The 15,678-nt window shown below is 42.1% G+C and overlaps 1 protein-coding gene across 2 annotated transcripts in view; it reads right to left on the bottom strand.

Moving 5' to 3' along the window:
• LOC126262537 (integrin alpha-PS4-like) overlaps positions 1-15,678 on the bottom strand; it is a 200,876-nt gene that overhangs the window by 23,584 nt on the left and 161,614 nt on the right. For both annotated transcript variants that reach the window (XM_049959216.1, XM_049959215.1), the window contains exons 19-20: positions 12,552-12,665; positions 11,719-12,034 (exon numbers count right to left, since the gene is read on the bottom strand). In XM_049959216.1, the coding sequence (XP_049815173.1) occupies positions 11,719-12,034; positions 12,552-12,665 (430 nt within the window). The remainder of the gene's footprint in view (positions 1-11,718; positions 12,035-12,551; positions 12,666-15,678) is intronic.

Below are 15,678 nucleotides of genomic sequence, written 5' to 3'. Positions count from 1 at the left end.
GGGGAAAAAAGGACGGGTATACACTCGCACACACACACATATCCATCCACACATATACAGACACAAGCAGACATATTTAAAGACAAAGAGTTTGGGCAGAGATGTCAGTCGAGGCAGAAGTGAAGAGGCAAAGATGATGTTGAATGACAGGTGAGGTATGAGTGGCGGCAACTTGAAATTAGCGGAGATTGAGGCCTGGTGGGTAACGGGAAGAGAGGATATATTGAAGAGCAAGTTCCCATCTCCGGAGTTCGGATAGGTTGGTGTTGGTGGGAAGTATCCAGATAACCCGGATGGTGTAACACTGTGCCAAGATGTGCTGGCCGTGCACCAAGGCATGTTTAGCCACAGGGTGATCCTCATTACCAACAAACACTGTCTGCCTGTGTCCATTCATGCGAATGGACAGTTCCATATAGAGGGAAACATTCCACATAGGAAAAATATATCTAAAACAGTTTGTTGCGAAAGCTTGAATTTTGTGTGTATGTTTGTGTTTGTTTGTGTGTCTGTCGACCTGCCAGCACTTTCATTTGGTAAGTCACACCATCTTTGTTTTCATATATATATATATATATATATATATATATATATATATATATATATATATATATATATATATATATATATATATATATATATATATATATCTCAGAGGGAAACATTCCACGTGGGAATTCCTTTTGTCTTTCCCTCTCCTTCCCTTTTTCCTGATGAGGCAACAGTTTGTTGCGAAAGCTTGAATTTTGTGTGTGTGTTTGTGTTTGTTTGTTTGTGTGTCTATCGACCTGCCAGCGCTTTTGTCCGGTAAGTCACATCATCTTCATTGGAGAGGAGTTGTTTCCTGTACTCATGTTACTCAAGAAAGTTCACTATCTGCTGTTTTAAATATTTTTTATATACAGATGATGTTACAACGATTCACCTTTCATTGCACAAGACCACGATCATCAGTATTAACAGAAAATACTACAATTTCATCATTATAAAACTTGCATGTACTTGTTGCACAATTTAATTGGCTCCTGAGCTGAGGATGCTAGGCATGAAAGCTCGTTATAGGCTCATAAGCGCATTGGCTACTATGACAAGTCCCACCTCCTTTTCCCAGAGCAGCCAGCTTATAGATTATAAAAGGAATGAAGATGTAATGGATTCATGATTTCAGAAGTGACATGAAGGTGTATGGGAAGCTACCTCAAGGACCACGTACAGCCTCTCTGCTCAATTTTGTAAATAATATTAATAATCACTATGCTCAACGGATCAATACTAGGTGCACAATGACTACTTATTTTTACAGTGCACAATACTATTACATAGCTAAGGTTGGCATTGAGCATAAACTTTCTAAATCAGCATGAAGTCATCCAAGTTCCACCTATCATAGATGGGCCAAGTAAAAATTCACAAACAGTTAGTAATTTTCTACCACAGTCAAGTTAATATTACTGCCACAACAAAGTTTTGTGGTTTTTTTGCATCAAGTATTTTTTTTAACACATGCTGTTTTATTAAGTGGCCTGAAATAAAACAAACATCAATTTTCATTTTCAAATTAAAATAATTACTTCAAAAAAATATAATTTTCTCATTGGCTTAATCACAGCTAAGGCATATGGGAGTCATCATCACGTCCTCCTCACCGTGTCCGGCGCCAGTGATTCCATCAGTCGTTTAGTCCATATTGTGGCGAGCTCAGATGTGGCTTGCAAAACTGAGCTTTGCTTTGAAGATCCAGTTGCACAAAGTGCAATACAGTTGCCCAGTGGAGCTATATGTATAGATGTAATTAGGCTTGGGCTTGGATTTGTGGAGCTTTCGTTTATCGTCCAGATTCTTTAGGCAGATATGCTCAAATTGTTCCACACTCTTGTGTACAGTTGAGCACCACTCTGATCAGTGCAAAAATGGAAGCTCCTCCCAATGTTTGCTCAGAATGCCACAGGCTGTAAGGTGGCGTTTGATGGTGTCTTTACATCGCAGGTGTTGGTCACCTTGCAACCGCCTTCTACATGAGAGCTCTGAGTAAAACACTGTTTTGGAAAGTCTACTGTCATCCATGCATATGATATGGCCACTCCATATCAGTTGGTGTTTCATTAAGGGAGCTTCAATGCCGGGCAGTTTTACGTGGTGCAAAATCTCCGTGTTTGGAACACGGTCTTCCTATTTCATGTGGAGAAGTGTCAGACAGTGAAAATGAAAGGTGTCTAGCCTCCTAATGTCATCTTTATAACAGCACCAGGTTTCCAATGTGTAGAGTAAAGCTGGTAATATTATTGCTTTGTAGACTGCAATTTTAGTTTGTAGTCTTAGATCATGTGATTTCCATACTTGGTGATTGCCGAAAACTAAGGCTGCATTGGATATACGAGCTGCAATTTCTGTTGTCAGGCTGGTGTTGGTTCTAATTTGTCTACCTAGATATTTAAAGTGTGACACATTTTCCAAATGTTTGTTGTCCAACTTAATACTGCTGTCATCTGTATTGGAACCCCTAAGTGGTTGTTGAAGGACTCGCATCTTGGTGATGCTTATGACTAAACCAAATCTTCTGCAGGAGTCATTTAGCAGGTTCATGTATGTTTGGAGAGATTCAGGAGAATTAGCCATCATGCATACATCGTCTACGTAAAGAATTTCCAAGATAGATATTTTATTTATGCGACTTTTTGTTCTGAGATGAGAGATGTTGAAGACACTTTTGTCTGTTCTCGAGTCAAGACCCATTTGACCACTGCAGGCTTTGGTTGTCTCTCTCATAATAGCTGTGAAATAAAGTGAGAAGGGTGTGGGAACCAGTACACAGCCTTGTTTTACACCGCATGTCATGGGAAACTGGTCTGAAAGCTTGTTTTCATGGCAGATTTTTGCCATCATGTTGTCATGAAACTGTCTAATCAAGTTAATAATTTTGTCAGGGCAGCCGGTTTTCTTTAGCATAACCCATAGAGCTTCCCGTGGGACTTGGTTGAATGCTTATTCCAGGTCTACAAAGCACATGAACAGAGGAAGATGTTGCTCTAAGCTTTTCTCTTGCATTTGTTTGACAACAAATGTGGCATCCATTGTGCCTCTGTTCAGGCGAAAGCCACACTGGGTCTCTGGTAGCACTTTTTCTGCAAGGTGCGTTAGCCGGTTGCTGAGAATGTGAGCCAGGACATTCCCTGCTGCTGAGAGAAGAGAGATTCCCCTGTGAGAACTGCAGTCAGAAATGTCACCTTTGCCTTTGTAAATCTTGCAAATGCAGGAATCTTTCCAATCTTGTGGAATTATTTTGCACTCTCAAATCTTTGAAATTAGAACAAACAGTGGGTTCATGATGTTTGGCCCACCATATTTATAAAATTCTGTTGGTAAGTTGTCTAATCATGCTGATTCGTTATTTTTCAGCTTAGCCAATGCTGAAATGAATTCACTGAACAAAGGGGCATCAGCAAGTTGTTCGTCGACTCGCAGGCCTTCAAGTGATTCTATATATGGAATATCAGTTATCTTATGGTTGGGATTAAGAACATCATCAAAATGTTCTGCCCACCAAGCAAGGATATCACTCTGTTGCATCAGCCGACAGGTTTTATCTTTGTCATAAACAGGTACTATCTTCCTTGATTTTGGACCAAAGATAGTTTTCAGGCACTCGAAGAATCTGCCTGTTTGGTTTGTGTCAGCGTATGATTGCATTTCATTGTCATCATTCAGTCACCATTTGTCTTTGAGGGTGCGCACCTTCACTTTCAGGTTGTAGTGCACTACTTTAAGCTAGTCAATATCAGGATTGCGAAGAGATGTTCTAAAATCGTTAACATATGGGAGTAACCACACAACAGTAAAGCAAAGCCATTATATGTGCAGTGAATGAACTATACGACTATATATATTTATCTGTGTTACTGCAACCAACAGATAAGAGTACCAGTTAATGCATTAAATTTATGGAGTCCATAATCTTTATTTCTTTATCTTCTAATATTTAAGCTGTACACCTTCTGGCCTTAAGAGTGAGCCAACAAGCTGAAGATACAGTACTTGTATCATCACTTTAAATCACAGAAAACATGTGCCAGATACGCTGATTGGTGGCAAAGAGTGTTCATAATCTGAAATGTGTCTATGTGGTCTATTTATGGTGAGATATCAGTGTATCATTACTAGCTGCACTGAATCAACATATTTGTGTGTTAATTAGAGAAAACACTGGATTCCATGATTTGTCTACATTGAAACCACTATCTTTGTTAATTACATTTTTTGACAGATAAATTATGCAGTTGGAATGCAGTTTGTGAAGAATTTAATTAACAATGATAGTGGCTTCAACCTGGAGACAAAAATGGAGAAAATGTTGGTTGGTGTCAAAATTCTAACTTACAAGAACAGCAGCTGCCGTGTAATTTTAAGGATTAGTTTTAAACAAAAATTACAAATGTGCAGTAACCAGTGCTGTATTCTAAACTAGGGTGAAAAAGGCAAACTACGTTAGAAAAGAAAAGGAAAGAAATCTCGTGGTACATTATTAAATAGGAAACAAAGCAGATGCAGCTGGCACTCATTGCTTCTAACTGTTGCTGGGAGACAGATAAAAGTAGGCAGCTACCATTTGTCCTCTAATTCAGTGTATTATTAAGGTGTACCTGGAATAAATTAAGAAGATGGAATTGAAATTCAATATTTCTTGTATATGATGCAAGTACCATCTTGGGGCAACAGTTTCCAGGATGACCAAAGAAACCAAAAATCGGCTCTGACGCATGTGTATACATTCATCTGCAATGTATTCAGATCATCAAAAAACAAAAGAAACCATTTTCACAGCACTTCTGAGCATTGTCAACAGGTGGTGGAATGTCCTCTTGTTTGGGTCAGGTTTGAACCCACCATGGCATACAATCAGTGAGAACTTAAAACCAACTTTGGTCCAAATTGTCCTGCTTTCCAATGGCAATGCTGTATAAGTCACAAAAAGTACATAGCAACTGTCAAAATTCAGAAACAACTTGTTTCAATTGATACCACACATGTCTGATTGGGTTCACATTAGGAGAACAGGAGGCCACTCTGTTTCTGGTGATCATGCTGAATGAATGTGTTCATGAGAACAGAAAAATGAGCATACAGGGTATATCATGCAGAATGGATGCCCCAGGATTGGTGTTGGGTGTTGTTTACATAAGAAACCCAGATTTGTTTGTATCCTGGTAATTGCAGACAATGTGTTTGAAGACAACCAATAATACTGAATGCCTCCAACAATGAGTCACACATATTCAACAAGGTAGTGCTGGAGTGAAGTTCTAGGGTGGCATTACAAGGGGCCACCATACACCTCTCATAGTTGCTGAGGGCAATTCACTGCTGTGAGGGACGGGGACAAGAGTCTGAAAACAATAGTGGGACTGCATTGCTAAGATTTTGGTGACAATTTCAACTTGATTGTGATAATACAATCAAGTTGAAATTGTCACCAAAATCTTAGCAATGCAGTCCCACTATTGATTGTATTATCACAATCAAGTTGAAATTGTCACCAAAATCTTAGCAATGCAGTCCCGCTATTGTTTTCAGACTCTTGTCTGTTATAACGTCAAGTTTAACACATATATTTCGGAACGACACAACAGATATGTCACAGAGTAAGTTGACAAGTAAGACATGTGTACACGTTAGCATTCGAATGAGCACTGAGTCCCAGTCTAGCGGCCGCTGCTCGGCTGGCCGCTTAGGTGGTGCAGCTGCTGCATGGCTGGCAGACAGCGCCGCACGTAGAGAACGCGCGTAATTGCGCGGCGGCACTTTGAATGATCGGCGAGTCACAACACTTTTCCCCCCTTTGAAATTGTTGCACTGGTCTTGATGGAGGTGTCCTGGAGACGGCTAATGTCCATAGGCGTTGTTTGACTTGCCGTAAAGTCTCGAGGAGGAGGCTTCCCGTACGGACGGAAGTGTCCCCAATGATAACGGGTCGAGATGACAGGAGACGTAGGGGTCAAATCTGCTGGGGCCCCATGCACCAATCTGCCCGTTGCGGCAAGTCCAGTTGATATGACAGGAGACATTGGCGATGTGTCGGCGTCCGTTGGAGGAGGAGGCGAGTAGATTTGCTCTGACAGAGGATGGTCATCCGGTTCCTGCATGGGCACGTCTCCTGGGGGCGTCCGTTCTTGTGCTGGCATCGTGATGACGGTGAGAGGGCTGCGTTGTGAGTTTTGAGAGATGCCAAGATCCCGAGCGTCAGGTAGAGCCAAAGGTGGTGTAGCAGCATTCGGAACAGGCGTTGCTGGCACACGAGGCCGAAGCTGCTCCGAATGACGCACTGCAACACCCGTGTCCGTCTGGATTTCATACAGGCGTCTGCCACGGTGTCTTAAGATGCGGCCCGGGCTCCATTTTGGCCGCCTGCCATATCCCCGTACCCAGACGAGGTCATCGGCGGTGAACCGGCCAAGTGAAGACACCCGCGGCCGGGAGGTGGAAGGCCGCAGAAGATGAAGTAGCGTGCGGGGCTGTCGGCCATGTAAGAGCTCAGTCGGGCTGTGGTCGCCCACAGGGGTGAAACGGTAAGACGCCAGAAACTGGAGAAGCGTATCATCAGCAGCAGAAGAAGTCAGAAGTTTCCGCATCTGAGCCTTAAATGTGCGGACCAGTCGCTCAGCCTCACCGTTGGATTGTGGATGGAACGGCAGGGCCGTGACATGCATAACGCCGTGACGAGCACAAAAATCCGCAAATTCGGATGAGGCAAATTGCGGACCATTATCAGTAACAAGAGTAGAGGGGAGGCCTTCCAAAGAAAAAATGTGGGTGAGAGCACTGGTGGTTGCCGATGTGGTAGGTGATGTGCAACGGACAATGAAAGGAAAGTTAGAATAGGCGTCAATTACGAGGAGCCAATAAGTACCTAAAAAGGGTCCCGCAAAGTCAGCATGAATGCACTCCCAGGGCTTCTCAGGCGAAGGCCACGGTGACAAAGATGACTTCGGGGCAGCGGCCTGTGACGCACAAGGGTCGCAGGCAGCGACCATGTGTGCTATTTCAGAGTCGATGCCAGGCCAGTACACATGATGGTGCGCCAGAGATTTTGTGCGAGACACACCCCAGTGCCCTTGGTGAAGGAGGCGCAAGACCGAAGCACGCAAAGACACAGGTACCACAACACGAGGCGAAGCATTTCAGTGGAGAGGAGGATAACACCATCCCTAGCCATGAGGCGGTAGCGCAAAGCGTAGTAGTTCCGCAATGGATCAGAAGTCTTAGCGGATGGACGATCTGGGCAACCCTTCTGAATACAGCATAAAACCCGGGAGAGGGTAGGGTCAGAACCCGTAGCAGCCGCCAGCCTGTCCCCAGTGATGGGGAACCCATCCACAACCCGCTGCTTGGCAACATCCAGGTGGAAACACAGAAGTTCGTCCCTATCGAATGCCTGATCAGGACCCATGGGAAGGCGAGACAGAGGATCAGCATTTGCACGTTGAGCCGTTGGCCGGAAATGAATCTCATAATTGAAACGAGACAAGTAAAGAGCCCAACGCTGGAGGCGGTGTGCAGCCTTGTCGGGAAGTGACGTTGATGGATGAAACAAGGAAACAAGTGGTTTGTGATCCGTAACTAGATGAAACTTTGAGCCATAGAGAAAAACACCAAACTTATGAAGAGCATAAATGATGGCCAAAGCTTCTTTCTCAATTTGAGAATACTTTTGTTGGGCATCCGTGAGCGTTTTGGAGGCATAAGCAATGGGTTGTTCCGAACCATCAGAAAAACGGTGCGCAAGGACTGCACCGACCCCATATTGAGAGGCGTCTGTGGCAAGAACAAGATGTTGGCCAGGTCGATAAGTAGCCAGGCACGGGGCCTGTTTCAGCATAGTCTTCAATTTCTGGAAAGCCGCAACACATGATGCGGACCAGTGAAGAGGCACGTTTTTATGCAACAGGCGATGCAATGGCTGAGCCACCGAAGCCGCAGACGGTAAAAACTTGTGATAGTATGCTATTTTCCCCAAGAAGGCCTGCAGTTCCTTAACAGATGTAGGGCGAGGAAGGGCATCGATCGCAGCGACAGTTTGTTGAAGCGGACGAATACCATCCCTAGAGAGTTGAAACCCCAAGTACGTGATAGATGCCTGAAAAAATTGCGATTTCTGAAGATTACACTTAAGACCGGCAGTCTGTAAGACATGAAAAAGTGTGCGGAGATTTTGAAGATGTTCTTCAGTGGTGGAGCCAGTGACAACAATGTCGTCCATGTAATTGATACACCCAGGGACAGGAAGCAATAATTGTTCCAAGAATCGCTGAAAGAGAGCAGGGACGCTAGCAACCCCAAATGGCAAGCGTTGGTATTGATAGAGGCCGAAAGGCTTGTTAAGGACCAGAAACTGCCGGGAAGCAGCGTCGAGAGGAAGTTGATGATAAGCTTCTGACAGGTCAATTTTAGAAAAATACTGGCCTCCAGCAAGTTTAGTGAACAGTTCTTCAGGACGGGGCATAGGGTAAGTGTTGATGAGGCATTGAGCATTTACAGTGGCTTTGAAATCGTCACAGAGACGAATATCACCATTTGGCTTAGCAACGACAACGACAGGAGAGGACCACTCACTGGAAGTGACAGGAAGCAAGAACACTGTAGTAGTGAGACGATCCAACTCCCATTTTACCCGATCACGAAGGGCCACAGGAATGGGCCGAGCCCGAAAAAACTTAGGCCGAGCAGTGGGTTTAAGCGTGATATGAGCTTCAAAGTCACACGGCCTAACCCAGGAGAAAAATGGGACGAAAATGTCGTCGACAAGGAATCCAGTTGAGCATAAGGAATAGCATCAGAGACAATATTGACAGAGTCATCTATGGAGAACCCAAAAACGCCAAAGGCATCGAAACCAAAAAGATTTTCGGCGTTGCTCTGGTCGACCACAAATATGGGAACAGTGCGAACGACGGATCTGTAAGATACCTCAGCATTAAACTGTCCCAAGAGAGAAATCTTCTGTTTGTTGTGCGTCCGTAATTACCGAGTGACAGGTGACACGATAGGAGAACCCAACTGAAGATACGTCTAAGAATTAATTATAGTGGCAGCAGAACCGGTATCCACTCGCATGCGAACATCTAGACCAAGAATTTGGACAGTGAGGAATAACTTCCCTGAAAGGGAAGAAGTGCAATTGACAGACAACACAGAATCAGAATCAGCGTCATGTTCATGAACATCATGTATGCGGTCGGACTTGCAAACGGAAGACACATGACCTTTCTTTTTGCAATTGTGACACACAGCCAAACGTTGGGGACAATCCTCGCGTGAATGTTTCGTAAAACACCACGGACATGAAGGAAGTTTCCGGGGGTTTTGCTGCAGTTTCTTAGCGGGTTGATTACGGCTAGGCCGAGGCTGTGCGTGGGAGCACACTGCGGCCATGTCGGCCGGCGGGGACGCGCCGCACGCGTCGTCAACAGCGCCCAGAGGTTGTATTTCCCTGACATCACCCCACGCCTCTATTTGCGCCCCAGCGGCGCGAGAAATTTCAAAAGACTGCGCAACGGAGAGAACTTCATCTAGAGTCATATTCGCCAACTGAAGGGCACGTTGCCGAACTTCTTTGTCGGGCACCGACCGGATAATAGCATCCCATACCATGGAATCGGCATGGGATTCTTTGTGAACGTCAGTAACAAATTGACACTTTCGACTGAGGCCGTGAAGTTCAGCAGCCCAAGCGCGATAGGATTGATGTGGCTGTTTTTGACAACAATAAAAGGCAACACGAGAGGCTACCACAAGCGTTTGCTTTTGAAAATAGACAGACAAAAGTGAGCACATTTCAGCAAAGGACAAAGACGCAGGATCCTTCAAAGGAGCCAATTGCGACAACAACCGATACATTTGAGGTGAAATCCAGGAAAGGAACAGAGACTTACATGGTTGTTCGCCGTGACATGAAATGCCAAGAAGTGCTGTCGAAGACATTTTTCATAATCAGACCAGTCTTCCGCCGTCTCGTCGTAAGGAGGAAAAGGTGGTTCAGCCAACGACGAGAAACGCCCTGCATTTGACACCGTGACAAAATCGCGAATCGCCGCTGTTAGAAGCGTTTGCTGTTCAAGGAGATTTTGCAATAGTTGCTCGACAGTAGCCATGGAACCCTGTGAGTCAACGGTGAAAAGGAAAAATCCACTACCTCATCGCCAATTGTTATAACGTCAAGTTTAACACATATATTTCGGAACGACACAACACATATAAGTCACAGAGTAAGTTGACAAGTAAGACATGTGTACACGTTAGCATTCGAATGAGCACTGAGTCCGAGTCTAGCGGCCGCTGCTCGGCTGGCCGTTTAGGTGGCGCAGCTGCTGCATGGCTGGCAGACAGCGCCGCACGTAGAGGACGCGCGTAATTGCGCGGCGGCACTTTGAATGATCGGCGAGTCACAACATTGTCCCTGTACCTTACAGCAGTGAGATTGCCCTCAGCAACCATGAGAGATGTATGGTGGCCCCTTGTAATGCCACCCTAGAACTTCATTCACTCCAGCACTACCTTGTTGAATATGTGTGACTCATTGTTGGAGGCATTCAGTATTATTGGTTGGCTTCAAACACATTGTCTGCAATTACTAGGATACAAACAAATCTGGGTTTCTTATGTAAACAACACCCAACACCAATCCTGGGGCATCCATTCTGCATGATTTCTTGTCTAGCTGTAATGGAGTCCATAATGTGCTCACAATGTGGTGCTTGCCATGTTTGTCAGGAATAGAGGTTCGCATCTAGGAATCATTTCCTAACAGTTGATGCAAACTTCCTGTAGCTTCTTCATATGCTAAATTCAGTTCTGGAGCACTCATCCCATGGTCATTTTGACGTCAAAGTCATAGTTATCATTATTCTGTGCATCTGTCAAATGTGGGTGGTCTGTGCATTTTAGATACTCAACATTACCTGTCAGTTGGAACTGATTCTACATCTGCACCACATCACTTTGACTCTCATGCATACATCAGTCAACTTCCCTGGCCTTCTGAGCATTACATGATGATGCAGACCTGATAATATATAGCAGTTGGGTCCTTTGTGGCATGATGGATGTTCCCTCTACTGTTCCACAGACGTCTCTAATGTGTTCCTACTGGTGCTTTGCTTTTAAATGAAATGCTGCAATCCAATGAAATGCAGTGTTCTACTCACACGTAGTGCTCATTGTAACTATGTGTATGTTTATAAACAATGTCAAGAATGACCTTCTGATCCATATAGGAACAGTCACAACAGCAACACACACCACATATTGAGGTGATGTAACAACTTTTGTTGATGTGGGTAGATGCAGAGATAACATCTAAAATGTCCACAAGACAGGCTCTCTGTAGTTTAAGTAACAGAAAAGCAGCAAGGCATTCAACAAGATGGGAAACCAAGTACATATTGCACATAGGTTGCCATCACTATGTTTACTATAGCAGTTTTCATTCTTTTGTTATACTGTACTTGCAGTGTTCGTAATACGTTTCCTATTTTATAATACTCCTACGTAATAATTCACATTTTCAAAAGACACTAAAATCCTATTTCCGTTTAATCTCAGTAAAAAGAACGTCCTGTACATTTCCATCAGGAAGTATTAAAATTGCCATTTTTTGTATTTCCACATACGGCATTTAATTCTAGATAGAATACTCAGAAATGAAATAACTGTATAGGTTTTACTTACCCCATGAGGTAATAGGAGTGAGTTTTGCAGTAAAAGTAACAAGAACTCTTGAAGTAAGAGGTGCTAATAGGTCAACAGTGCAGTACACCTGAAGGCAGACCACATCTCGATGGGAACAATTGAATGATTGTACACTGGTAGATAAATCTTCAACCTCTTTTTGTGTCACTTGCCGTTTTCGGCGTCGTTGTTGTATGACGTTAATACCACTCCCAAGAAAGTCGCCCTCAGTTTCACCAGAATCCCAAGTTTCCATTGAAGTAAAGTCCAGTGGACCTACGTGATGACAGTTAAGTGGTTCGTCATCAAGATATGCCTGCAAAGATAAATTTATGATTAATCATCACTACATATGCATATCTTGGATGTGTCCTCTTATTATTATAACAGACATAAATGTATTTGTAAATGTATTCCAAGTATCATTATAACTTATTAAAAACAGACAAAATTGTTATTATTGTTCAAATATAATTCTAAAGGAAATCCCAGAAAAACATTTTGTTTCCTACAAGAGCTTAACTTGACCAGCTCAAAAACGTTATCCATATCTTACAATATACAGACTTTATTTCAGAACAGGAGATTAAATTTAAGGTAATTATGATTTCCTTAGTGACAATGAAGTTACAACATAATTCATCAAAACAACAAAATATTACTGACGAAATGTCAAACTTGTGCCTCATTAGTGAATTTCGTTAACTTTTGATTTCACAAGTTTAATATAAACAGTAAACAATTAATACAGTAAAGCCAATTCTCTACATATGAAAGTACTTGAAGACACTCATTTTTGGACATATTTTTTGCATATTGAATATTACTATTACCTTTGGTTTATAAATTTCAAGGAGGGTTATGACAGAGTTCTTCATCTTGACCTGCGCAGGAATATGGAATTCAAGGCCAACATCCTGCACTGGACTTGGTCCATAATTAACAACCTGTGAACATAATGTGTTTTTTGTGTGTCTGTTACATATATTTCATACAGTATAAAATCACTTTATTACAATTAACATGTTCATTGAAATTTTTGGAATATGAGGTCAGTTTTGGACTGCACATCCCTTTTCCTATTTCCCTACAACGGAGAGTCACACTTAATGTTGTTAATTTCCCTTTTTTTCTCATTCTTCCAGTTATGACTATGTAATTTTTCTCTTCCCTCTTTCTGATTCTCCTTCCATCTTTTATTGTTGTTTTGATCTTTTTCTTTTGTTCCTCTGTCTTATATATCTGATTTTACAAGTTCACTTCTTTTTTATGTGTTTTGGACGTGAATGATTTTTCTCTGTTCTACCATTTACCTTGTTATTAGTATCTATGTATTAAGATTATTGCATAAAATAAGGCAAAGGCAATCACTCCCCTATAGTGTAGAGACACTTGGAGCGCAGAAACATGTAACAGGAAACAGCTTCCTCACTAGCTTTCAAGCTTTTGCTCTGCCAAAGTACACACATTCACATGCACATGAACATGGACCATCTTCCAAAGACTTGCCTTTTTCCTGCTATTACCTTCTTGTGTCTGTGGCAGAACTGACAGAAAATATTATTATCTTTGCTTTTTTGTACTTCACTTCACTTACTTTGGTTGTTGACTAGTCAGTGTGAGACATTTGTCATGGCTGTTACCGTGATTGTCGGAAACTATTCGAGCCCACAGATCACTTGGAGCTCCCCATATATTGCTGATAAATCGGTTTTGGACACATTCTCTCCCCACCCACTACAAGACTCACTACAAAAACAGATGGGTACAAATTTCAGTGACAACAATTACTGGTTGGACAGTCGTCCCGCCCCAATTGTTTCCGCAGCCCCAGCTGCGCTGCCGCGCCTCCCACGCCAGCCGTGTTTAAACCAGCAGCCGCGAGTGACATTTTATTTATTTTTTAATTTGGGATGCGTATTCCATAGATCCGTACATGCGAGTGATTCTCCTGGATGTGGAACGTGTCAATACAATTGTACAAATACAATTAATGCTACAGAATAGTAATATAATACAATGATATAGATATTAATATCACTTTTTCTCATTTACAAGCTGTCATTAAACTGGTATAGCAATTCTCAATATAACATTATAACTATAACATTAACATAATATTGTATCATCCATCTAATAACTAAGAGACTAAATACATCTATTATTAAGAGAGGGCATTACTTCTGGAAAAGAATTCATCTAACGAGTACAGTGGATGGTCAAGCAGGTATTTTTTTAACATACCTTTGAACAGCGTTTCATTTTCCCTTGTACATTTAATATAATTAGGCAATGCATTAAAAGTCTTTATAGCAGCATACTTTACTCCATTCTGTACAAGTGTTAAATTTTTTAGTTCAACATGTAGATCATCTTTACCTCTAGTATTGTAGTTATGGTATGAACAATTTGTTTCATACTGAGCATAGTCTTTATTAACTACATTCATCAGAGAGTATATGTACTGACATGTTGTGGTCAGAATACCTAACTGTGTAAAAAGTTTTCTACATGAGGTTCGTGGAGGAACCCCACACATGATTCTGACTGCTCTCTTCTGAGCATTAAAGATTTTTTTTTGAGGCTGGTGAATTACCCCAGAATATTATGCCGTAACTCATTAATGAGAGAAAATACCCAAAGTAAGCTGATTTTAAAATGTTGATGTCCCCAAAATGAGTAATGATTCTTAGAGCAAAAGTTGCTGATGAAAGCCTTTTTAGAGTAAGGGACACATGCTGTTCCCAGTTGAGCCTACTGTCAATGTGAACCCCCAGGAATTTCGTGGAGTGCACCTGTTCTAGTTCCTGATTGTCATGAGCAATTACTATATTTTCTAGAATTTTATTTTTTGTGTGGAACTGTATAAAATTAGTTTTTTTAATATTAACTGAAAGAGAATTAATTGAAAACCAAGCTGCAACTTCTCTGAGTATATCATTAACATCAGTCTCCAGATCAGCAGTAGACTTACCATCTACAACAATGCTTGTATCATCAGCAAACATTGTGAATTCACAATTTTTACTAATGGACAGGGGTAAATCATTAACATATATTAAAAACAGCAAGGGTCTAAGGACAGATCCCTGGGGAACTCCATGCTGAATTTTGCCCCATTCAGAATCCACTAGATTAGAAGATCCTTTGTTGCAGCCATTTAGAACCACCTTTTGTTTCCCGTCTTCAAGATATGATTTTAGCCAGTTACCTATAGGCCCTTTGATTCCGTAATGATAGGCCTTCTCCAAGAGTATCTTGTGGTTTACACAATCATAGGCCTTGGAAATATCACAGAAGACACCAACTGGTGACTTCTTACTATTAATAGACTCCAAGACATCATTTGTGAGTGAATATATGGCACGCTCTGTGGAAACCCCTTTTTGGAAACCAAATTGTCTGTGGTTAATAATATTAAGTTTATCAAGATGTGCCACAATCCTGTTATACACTGCTTTTTCAAGAACCTTTGAAAATGTTGTTAAGAGAGAGACCAAGAGGTCTCACAATGGCATATTTCATTCTCTCTGGAACAACTCCCTCATAAAGAGACGTGTTGCAAATGTGAGCAAGTACTACACTTACATCATTACTGCAGGCTTTCAACAGTTTACTAGAGACAGCTTCATAAACACTCCACCACTCCCGTCCGTTGTGCTATCAAATCTGTTACATCCACAACACAAGAGTGAGAAAATTCCTAAATTACCAAGGTTCACGATGGACAATCTGCATATGTGGTTTATTTTGGCAGAGACTATATTCACCACCCTAAACATTGATTCAGACAGTGCTAAATTTATTGCGCTTATTAATGCCGTAGAGGACCACGCTGAGTAGGTACAGGACTTAGTGCTGTCGGCGGCCCCCGCAAATCATTGCGCACTGGCAAAACAACAGATCTGCGAATGTCTAGCTAAGACTACGCAAGAGTCTGTTTTATAAATACTGCGAGAT

The sequence above is a fragment of the Schistocerca nitens genome, chromosome 6 (genome assembly GCF_023898315.1).
Source record: "Schistocerca nitens isolate TAMUIC-IGC-003100 chromosome 6, iqSchNite1.1, whole genome shotgun sequence".
Lineage (NCBI taxonomy): Eukaryota > Metazoa > Arthropoda > Insecta > Orthoptera > Acrididae > Schistocerca > Schistocerca nitens.
Note: the sequence above shows the minus strand (reverse complement) of the source record. Positions and strands in the feature narration are given on the sequence as shown.